Here is a 10,656-nt window from a genome sequence, read left to right as displayed (position 1 = left end):
CAACTAAAGACATATTTCCCATATATAACAACAACAATAATAATAATAATAATAATAATAATAAAGTTAATGACAATTTGAACAGAATTGGAGATGGCCATTTAATAATGACATCCTTTGTTGTTTTATATTAGAACAAGAAAGACTGCTGTGAATTGTTTTAAACTATTTGCTGTATATAGTTTCTGTTTTTCATTCTTTCCTTTTCTCTTTGTTTATATTTTGAAAAAAATGTTCTTATTCCATTATCAAAATTCAGCTGATTGATATTTGATATTAATAATCTATTTATCCATCAATAAAGGTAAGAAAAAACCATTTAAGTTGACTAGAAGCATCAGGCTTTGATAACTACAAGAAAAGAAACTTTCAGCCATAAGATCTAATCCTGTTAATTAAAAGTTGCCCTGTTAAGCTGGTGATAGTGTTGATATGAGTAATTTAGTGAATTTAAAGAACACAAAATGATAGTAATCTGAATGATGGTAAGTTGCCTAAAACAGACAAATCTGTGAATCTTTGCTAAAGAATTTCATGGTAGAATGTCAAACTTATTGTTCAATAAGATTAACTTGAAGCTATTGAGAATAAAACAAAACAATTATACTTCTACTAGAGACAAATATGGTAATAACCTGAAACTTACCAGTTTTTATTGGAAATGGCTTTGTGCTAAATTAGACACTTAACAATATCTACATCATTAGCTTTCCATTCTGTATTCATATTATTCAAGAGCTGAAGCATTTCTTTTCACAACCATCAGAGCACGAAGCGCTCCTCATGAACGCAGGTTTGTGAGATGGTTGTGATCTGTAAACAGTTTTGAGTTGGAACTGGAAAGAGAAGTATGTACACACAACATGCATGTGCACACTGGATTCATAAAACAGAAGAGAAGAATAAAAATCACAATATGGATGTCGAAATAAAATGAAAAAGACGAATAAAATAAATTATATGATGCCATGCATACCACTTCTGACACCACTATCATGCAGCTTTACTGCAATTTTCCTGTTTACCCAGTTATTTGTCCTTAAATTCCATGCTTCAGTTGTTTAGTAACTTGTCACTCCATTGCAAGATTGGTATAGTCTCTAAATAGGAAAGATATGATTTCTTTCTATTAAACATAACACCTTGATTTAGCCAAAGCTTTGTAAGTGGATTTGGTAGATGGAAACTGAAAGAAGGTGTGTGTGTGTGTGTGTGTCGTGTGTGTGCGTCTTTGTGTCTGTGTTTGTCCCTCACTGTTGCTTGACAATAGCAGTTCAACAAAAGTGACTGATAGAATAAGTTCTAGGCCCAAAAAATAAATCCAGGGGTCAATTTGTTTAACTAAAACCTTTTGAGGTAGTTCTCCAGCATGGCCACAATCTAACAAATGAAACAGATGAAAGATAAATGTTTATAAATACATACACAAAAATATGTGATGCAGAGTTTCCAACTTGCAAATTTCCCTCATAATATATTAGTTAACCAAGACAGGGAGCTGGCACAATCGTTAGTATGCCGGACGAAATGCTCAGCTGTATTTCGTCTGCCGTTATTTTCTGAGTTCAAATTCTGCTGAGGTCGACTTTGCATTTCATCCTTTCGGTGTCGATAAATTAAGTACCAGTTATGCACTGGGGTCGATGTAATCAACTTAATCCCTTTGTCTGTCCTTGTTTGTCCCCTCTATGTTTAGCCCCTCGTGGGCAATAAAGAAATAAGAGACGCCAGGCAAAATGCGTAGTGGTATTTCGTCTGTCTTTACGTTTTGAGTTCAAATTCCGCCCAGGTCAACTTTGCCTTTCATCCTTTCGAGGTCAGTAAATTAAGTATCAGTTGCATACTGAGATCGATCTAATTGACTTGGTGCCCCACCTCCCCCAAAATTTTGGGCCTTGTGCCTAGAGAAGAAAAGAATATATTAGTCAACCTGGATCTCTTGTAGAAGAGATTCAACAAAAATGAAGTACAATGGAATGAGACCAAGTACTACCTGAACTGCTAAACCACAAGGACATATCTGTGGCTCATTTACTAGATACAACATAACAGCAATAACAGGATGCAAATTGTATCCTAACATCTAACTCATCCAGCTGAAGCAGTAGTCTTACCTTTATCCAAGAAAGTCAACTGTATCATTATAGATTTTAACCTCAAGTTAAAACACGAAAATTAAAGTACAAATATGACTATTTTAGTTTGTTTTCAACTCTAAGTCTGTATAAACATATCGTCATAGTGCTCAAATTAAACAGGAGTGTTTCATTTCCTTCAAACTGTGATGAAAATTAGAAATATTTTTTGAAATTTTTTTAAAAGGAAATATGATTTTTTTTTCACTGCAGTCATGTATCTCCAAGAATATTTTCAAATTAAATATCAGCTAAAAACACATTATTGCACACAGTCTGTTCTGTTTACATTTCTCTTGTTATTAATTAAGTTTCTTTCATTTCAGATTTCTTTTTTAATTTTCTTTTTTTTTACTTTTATGGAATTGAATTTATGAAATAGAAAATAGATATATGTAACAAATGTAAGATTATCTATAAATGTGATCAGTTTATGAAAAATAAATAAAACAATTATACTAATTAAAATAAGAGATTAAACTGAAGACTTTCTGTGAAAAAAAGAGATTTGAATAATTCTTCAATTTCTTCTTGTGATCTTTAGGTTTAACATGTCAGTAGGTTATCTCCTCTTAGCTGGCTAATTTCAAAATGAAATCACGTGCATTATGCAAACAAAATTTGATACCTTCTTTAATAAAGAACCATTTTTAGCTAGGTCAGTTTCTGTACAAATTCATACTTTTTTCTCCTTTTTTTTTGTTTGGTATTTTTGCTGTTTTCCTTTTTAAAAGACTTTGATAACTGGTACATGTTTATTTTATTTGTTTTTAAATTTTTAAGTCTCTTATCAGATGCCAAATAATTCTTTGCTTTGTATATTTTGCAGGTAGTGATTCTGATATCAGTGAGGAGACATTGGTTGGCAATGTTAATAAGTTGACTGTTGTGCCACAGGGATATTTTGGCAAACCAAAACAAGGTCATTTGACATTTGATGCTTGCTTTGAAAGTGGTAAATATTCATTTTCCTGTTGCAATTCTTAACCCATTACCTACCAGTGATCTCATATGAGATCACTTAAAAATTACAAATTTCATTATTAACTGTCAATATTTACACATATCTAACCTTTTTGCTATATCTACTAGGTATATTTCTCTGATATTCAAATGAGGTTTGCTAATTTTTCACCCAATATCTCGCTTATTTCTATTTAGAATGTTATTTTGAAATGTTATTTTGATCATTCCAGCATGTTTCTCAGGCTGTTTTATGCTAGAAATCAAAGTTTCATAAAAAAAAAATTGCAGTTAATAGAATTATGGGAGGTAATGGGTGAATATTATTTTTGCTGATCAATTTCTAATTTGAGGACTGTAGTAGCATATATACATGAAACTGTACCAATTAACAGAATACTGAAATATTCTTAACTGTGTGTAATATGAACCTATGCAAGAATAACATGTTTAAGACAGAAAAAAACTCATCTCCATTGTGGCAAATTTCAGAGAACAAAACGTTTAAAATTAAAATATGTACCCCTAGCGTGATACTGGAAGTATATATTGACTGCAGTGTAGGAAAGTATGATTAAAGAGGGAAGTACACAAATTCTCCTTTGCTTTAAACAAAACAGTCGGACCTGTAGTGTCACCTGGCAAATAGACTGAAAAGCCCATTGGTACTTATTCATAAGAAACTGAACTTTTATGTTGCCATTTTGAATAAATAAGCTCTGATTGGTATAAGTATTGAGCACATGTGTAGATGTGTGGTAAGAAGTTTCCATCCCAACCATATTGTTCTGGGTTCAGTCCCACTGCTTGGCGCCTTGTGCAGGTGTCTTCTAGTATAGCCTCAGGCTGAACAAAGTCTTGTGAATGGATTTTGTAGACTGAAACTGAAGAAGTCCATTGTATATATATATATATACATATGTGTGTGTGTGTGTGTGTGTGTGTGTGTGTGCGTGTGTGTGTGTGTGTGTGTGTGTGTGTATGTGCGTGCATGCATGTGTGTATGTGAGTCTGTTTGTGTTTGTCCCCCCATCACCACTTGGCAACTGGTGGTGGTGAGTTTGTGTCCCTATAACATAGTAATTCTGCAAAAGAGACTGATAGAATAAGTACGGTTGATTCATTTGACTAAAATTTCAAGGTGGTGCCCCAGCATGGCTGCAGTCTAATGACTGAAACAAGTATTGCTGCCAGTGTTGGTGCCACTTAACAAAGCATCCAGTCCACACTGTAAAGTGGTTGGCATTTGGAAGGGCATCCAGCTGTAAAAACCATGCAAAAACTGACTTCACCTGTGCTGGTGCCACATAAAAAGCACTCAGTCCACTCTGTGGAGTGGTTGGTCTTAAGAAGGGCACCCAGCTGTAAAAACAGAGACAATGACCTGCGGTAGTCTTCTACATAGCCGGCTCCTGTCAAACCATCCAACCCTTGCCTGCATGGAAGGTGGATGTTAAACAAGAATGATGATGATGATGTTGATATATATATACAGGGTGATTCAAAAGTCGGCATACATAGGAACAATTTAAGGAAATTTTTTTTTTTATTTAACAGGCTCCACATGGTTACCATTGTTTTGAATACACATTGCAAAATGTTTACCCCACTCATTGTGAACATATAATAGCACATCTGGTGATGGCTGTTGTTGTTGATACATGGAGACTTTTGAATCACCTTGTACATATAGGAGGCACTCTGTTGGGTTACAACAAGTGTTCCAGTTGATCCAATCAATAGAACAGCCTACTGATGAGATTTAACATGCAAGTGGCTGAGCCCTCCACAGACATGTGTACCCTTAGCATTGTTTGCAGAGAGATTGAATATGACACAGAATGTAACAAGGCTGGCCCTTTGAAATACAGGTATTACTCACTTTTGCTAGCTAAGTGAATTGGAGCAATATGAAATAAAGTGCCTTGCTCAAGGACACAACACATTGCTGGGCATCAAACATACAGCCTTATGATTGTGTGCCAAATACCCTAAGACATGCACCTTCATATATATATATATATATATATATATATACAGGAGTAGCTGTGTGGTAAGTAGCTTGCTTACCAACCACATGGTTTTGGGTTCAGTCCCACTGCGTGGTACCTTGGGCAAGTGTCTTCTACTATAGCCTTGGGCCGACCAAAGCCTTGTGAGTGGATTTGGTAGACAGAAACTGAAAGAAGCATGTCGTATATATATATATATATATGTGTGTGTGTGTGTGTGTGTGTGTGTGTGTGTGTGTGTGTGTGTGTGTGTGTGTGTATGTTTGTGTGTCTGTGTTTGTCCCCCCAACATCGCTTGACAACCGATGCTGGTGTGTTTACGTCCCCGTAACTTAGCAGTTCAGCAAAAGAGGCTGATAGAATAAGTACTAGGCTTACAAAGAATAAGTCCTGAGGTCGACCTACTCGACTAAAAGGCGGTGCTCCAGCATGGCCGCAGTCAAATGACTGAAACAAGTAAAGAGAGTACACACATTTAGTAATAAGGATGCATTGAATAGATAGTTTTGAATATTGCTGCATATGATATTGTAGTGTTTTTTTCATTTAGAACAGAGGTACATTGTGTAACTTGGCATGTAACAATATGCAACATCATGTAACAACATTCAAGTTTGTGTTTGCATAAAGCTCTACTTCTTCAGTTAATATTTTTTTAGATGATATACCATCAAGTATTTAGCAGCATATGGACAATTCAGTAAAAGGATTATAAACACACACACACACACATATATATAATCACATTCCGTGTGTGTGTGTGTGTGTGTGTGTGTGTGTGTGTGTGTTACTGTGTCTCAAGTAAATTAGTCTTTGTTCTCTACGATTCAGTCACACACTCAATATATTATTTGTAATTATGTTTTGCTGTAAGCTATGATATACATACAAACAGTAGGACTTAAGTGTTGGGCAGGTAAATTGAAGAATCATTGCTTCTTGGTGAATTATTGTTTTTCTAAAAGCTGCTATTTCAGATAGAAAATAAATTAGTAATGATGCTGAGGATAATTACTACTGCTGAACATTGTTACTGGAAATTGTATGATAGGCAGGAAAAAAATTTGACTTCATAGGTGGCACAAAAAACACCTTTATTTTCAGGAAACTGGTTTTAAAATGCATATGAAACACATACACAAGAGGCCTTATGGCATCTTAAAGTGAGACAAAGTGAGAAATTGTTACTTTGGCATTTCTGTTTTTGTCAATGTGGAATTGATAGGAATTTTAGTGATCACAATTCAATATTTTTCATCATTTTGCTAATGGCTTTCCATTCTTGTGTTGGGATCCTTGTAGAATGCAGAATAATACTCCTCAGTATTAGACTGCAGATATTGAGAGCCATAAACAATTTCCATCCATTTTTTTCTGCTGGCATGGGTTAGAAAGGCTGATAATCATTGTTGTTCACCTCATTTAGCTCAAAATTCAACAAAAAGAAAACAACCAGCCAAATTTGTTGTTGGGTATGTTTTACTATGTGGATTGGGATATTTTATTTTGCTTGCAATATTAGAGAGATTGTTCCATTTGGGAGTGCTAAAGAGTCATTTCTACCTTGCAAAGTCCATGTCTTGCTTGTACATTCCTGTCTGACATGCTTTTTATGGTTGAATACCCCTCCTATCCCTAACCACTTTACAAAGCATTTTGTGGATTTTAGTCAGATACCATGCATGGAGGACTAAAGTTTCTCTTGTATGCTGTATCAGTTATTGCCCATTTCTATTTTTTTTTCATAATTAAAATACTGGCTGCAGTATCAAAGGTATCAAAACAGATTGTAATGGTTTCAACTTCTATCTGCAGTGATATGAAATAAACTCTTACTCTAAAATTACTTCGAAATTATGCCTGTGAGAGATGTGATTTTATGGCTGTGGAAAGTGGACAAAACAGATTTTAAATTTACATGTCAGATCCCTTAACATAAGAACCTTTCTCCTACTCAACATTGTTATTGTCATCTTCATCCTCATTATCATCATTATCTTTTCTATGCAGGCTTGGATTAACTTTTGTCTGTGAGTTTTCAAAAATTACATTTTCACATATATTTCAAGATACATCTTATGAGAGGTTGGGCATCTCCCTTCCCTTTAAACTAATCATTTCCAGGACTTCCTTTTACTATTTCTATCTTCTAGCAGCGTCACCAAACACATCTTTTTTCCAGTACACCGCCTCATAAGTAAAATAATTTCCTTTCAATACGTTTGTGTCAAGATACCATTAATTTATCTTTTAAATTAAGAATGCATGCACAAATAGTGAACTATATTTAACTTGCTACTATCTAACACAGTGGTTCCCAAAGTGAGCGGTACTGCCCCCCAGGGACACAAATAGTGAACTATATCTAACTTGCTGCTATATTACCCAATGGTTCCCAAAGTGAGCAGTACTGCCCCCTTGGGGGTGGCAGAAAGATTCAGGGATGCATTGAAGAAAAGCGGGGCAATAATGGGGTGGGAAAAAGGGGGTGAATGTAAAAAAAAAGCCTCAAAATAAAGGGTTAATTAAATTAAGATTTATTTGCGAATTACAGTTGTTTTCAATTTGCTTCAGAAAGTGATCTATATTTGTGGTGGTGAGTGGGGGCAGGAAGAGGGGTGTGCTAGGAATGAGGCTTGGATGCCAAGTGGGTGGCAGTCTGAAAAAGTTTGGGAACCACTGATGTAAACAGTATATATATTTCTGACATTATTGATTTATAAATCCATGTAATGGTTAAATATTTCTGGACAATGGTAAGATTGAGCAATGGAAGAAAGTACTGAGTACCAAAAAGTTCAATGTAATTACTTACAGAGAAACCTGGAGACAGGTGTGGAAGGGCATTATGGTTTTGACTGACTGTTGTTGTCTTATGGGTTTTGAGCTTTGCCAAATTATGCTAAAAAGATCATTACATTTATATTTTCCATAAAGCTTGCATTGTTTGACAATCCCTTCTTCAGTTGTCAACTAGTGATCTCACTGATTTAGTACTTTCCATCAATATGGCTTCCTTCAGAGGTATTGAGCAGCATTGATGTAATCAAGGAATTCTAGTTTCTTCTGTAACATGTTTTTCCTCTCTATCATCTATACAACCATCATAACAAACTGGATGCATCACTCCAACCATGCAACAGCTAAGATTTGTTCATTGCTCTTAACTTTAGCCTTTCTCTCACATATATCAGCCAATCTATGATGAACTATTTTCTGTTTCCCTCTTTAGACTATGGATTACTTATACTTTAGCACTAAACTATAAGATATCATTAGGATATCCCCATCCATCCATCTGAAATGTGCAACTTGCCTTGACCAATATATCATATTGGTCTTTTTCTAGCTGAAGTATCTTTTCTGTGCATGCCATATCAACAGATAGCTGGCAGAAATGTTAGCATGCCGGGCGAAATGCTTAGCGGTATTTCATCTGCCATTACGTTCTGAGTTCAAATTCCGCCAAGGTCGACTTTGCCTTTCATCCTTTTGGAGTCGATAAATTAAGTACCAGTTATGCACTGGGGTTGATGTAATCGACTTAATCCCTTTATCTGTCCCCTCTATGTTTAGCCCCTTGTGGGCAATAAAGAAATAAGAAATGTTAGCATGCCGGTATTTCATCAGTCTTTATGTTCTGAGCTCCAATGCCACTGAGGTCAGCTTTACCTTTCATCCTTTTGGGGTCAATAAATTAAGTACCAGTTGCATACTGGGGTCGATCTAATAGACTGGCCTCCTCCCCAAAAATTTCGGGCCTTGTACCTAGAGTAGAAAATAATATTTGTTCTGCTCCATGGTTAGAGACATTTCCTTGTCACTCTCATTGCCAGGAATACAGTGATGCAATAATTGGTCTTTTGAAAACCAACAATATTGTTGCTCAATAGTTACAATTCAAAATAAGGTGGGAAGCTGGCAGAATCGTTAGCATGCCTGGAAAATGCTTAGCAGCATTTTGCCCATCTCTGGGCATACTGGGGTCGATCTAATTGACTGGCCTCCTCCCCACAAAAAAATTTGGGGCCTTGTGCCTGGAGTAGAAAAGGAATTTGAACTCAGAGTGTAAAGATGGATGAAATACTATTAAGCATTTTGTCTGGCATGCTAACAATTCTGCCAGCTCACTGCCCTACACTATATGAATTCCAGGTTCTTAATTACAGGTTCAAATTGACTTGTTATTGAAGCATGACATATAAAATAAGTTAATTAAAATGAAGTCACTTGGCATATTTGCTTTGCAACAGATAAGTGGTTTTTAAGTAAGAACACAAACAAAAGATAAGTGCAAAAATGGTAAGAGAATGATTAATTACAGGTATCAGATTCATGTGTCTGTATGAAGGGCAATGAATCTATCCAGTCACATCAACAAACAATGCTGTGGTGATGTTCTTTGGTTCATTCATTTATGTTTCTTGTTTCTCCAGAAATAATTAAGCTATACTTCATCAAGAGAAGTAATTAATCACTTAAATTCTAACAGTGGATATTATTATAAACACAATTATCATCATTATCGTCTTCTTCCAAATTCTTCTTTTCTCGTGTTCAATCTTTTCCCTCCTATTTCTACCCTTCTTCCTGGTTTTCTCCTCCTCCTCCACTTGTCATTCTTATCTTTCTTCTCTGCCTCTTCTTGATCATGTCTTTCTCCTCCTACTCCTGCTATTTTTCCTTCCCCAATCCCAGTCATCACTACTTTTTTTCTCCTACTCCTGTTACCTTTTCTTCTCCTCCTCCTATCATGGTTGCTTTTTTCCTATTCCTATCACTGACATTTTTTCTCCTACTCCTACCATTCTTGTCTCTTTTTCCTTCAACTCATTTCATTACCATCCTTACTCCTACTCCTGTTGTCTTTTTGATTGATCCGTGTTCTGGTCATTGTCACCTTTTATCCTCCTCCTCCTATCAGTCTCTTTCCTCCTACCCATGTCCTGGTTCTTTCCTCCCACTCATGTCATCGTCCTTCTGCTCATCTCTTTCCTACTGTCTCCAGTAAACACAACATCCTATGACAGACAACTTTATATATTTTCTAATCTCTGCCAATGTATTCAGTTTAACAATCTCATCTGTAACCAAACAAAAATGTAAAATATCAGCGTACTCTCTTACCACCAACTTTATAGATCACCTCACAAATTTCACTGAGATTCTGCTGAGTAAACGCATTTGAAGATAAATTTGAAATGAATTAGAATTTCAAACATCAAAGACTCTTATCTGTAATAATGGAACATCAGTGCCACAAATATTGGAAATGTATTGTTTCTGGTTGTTGTACAGGGATGAATATTGAATAGTTTGTTAAATTGCAACTGTAAACTACAGCTTTGTGTGAAGGTTTCATGTGCATGCATATACATTCTTTATCTCCCAAACATGCATATTACTGGACAAATATACATATATACCAACAAAGCTATATATATATATATATATATATATATATATACACATACATACACAGACATGCACATATATACATATTATTTACATATGTACATATATATATATATATATACACATATGTG

At 35.3% G+C, this 10,656-nt stretch overlaps 1 protein-coding gene across 1 annotated transcript in view; it reads left to right on the top strand.

Moving 5' to 3' along the window:
• The window catches only part of LOC106877315 (cytosolic carboxypeptidase 6-like), a 511,794-nt gene that overhangs the window by 208,397 nt on the left and 292,741 nt on the right, over positions 1-10,656 (top strand). The window contains exon 2 of the mRNA XM_052971128.1: positions 2,965-3,090. Coding sequence (XP_052827088.1) covers positions 2,965-3,090 — 126 coding nt within the window. The remainder of the gene's footprint in view (positions 1-2,964; positions 3,091-10,656) is intronic.

The sequence above is a fragment of the Octopus bimaculoides genome, chromosome 10 (genome assembly GCF_001194135.2).
Source record: "Octopus bimaculoides isolate UCB-OBI-ISO-001 chromosome 10, ASM119413v2, whole genome shotgun sequence".
Lineage (NCBI taxonomy): Eukaryota > Metazoa > Mollusca > Cephalopoda > Octopoda > Octopodidae > Octopus > Octopus bimaculoides.
The sequence above is the reverse complement of the archived record's forward strand: the minus strand, read 5'-3'. Positions and strand labels throughout refer to the sequence as shown.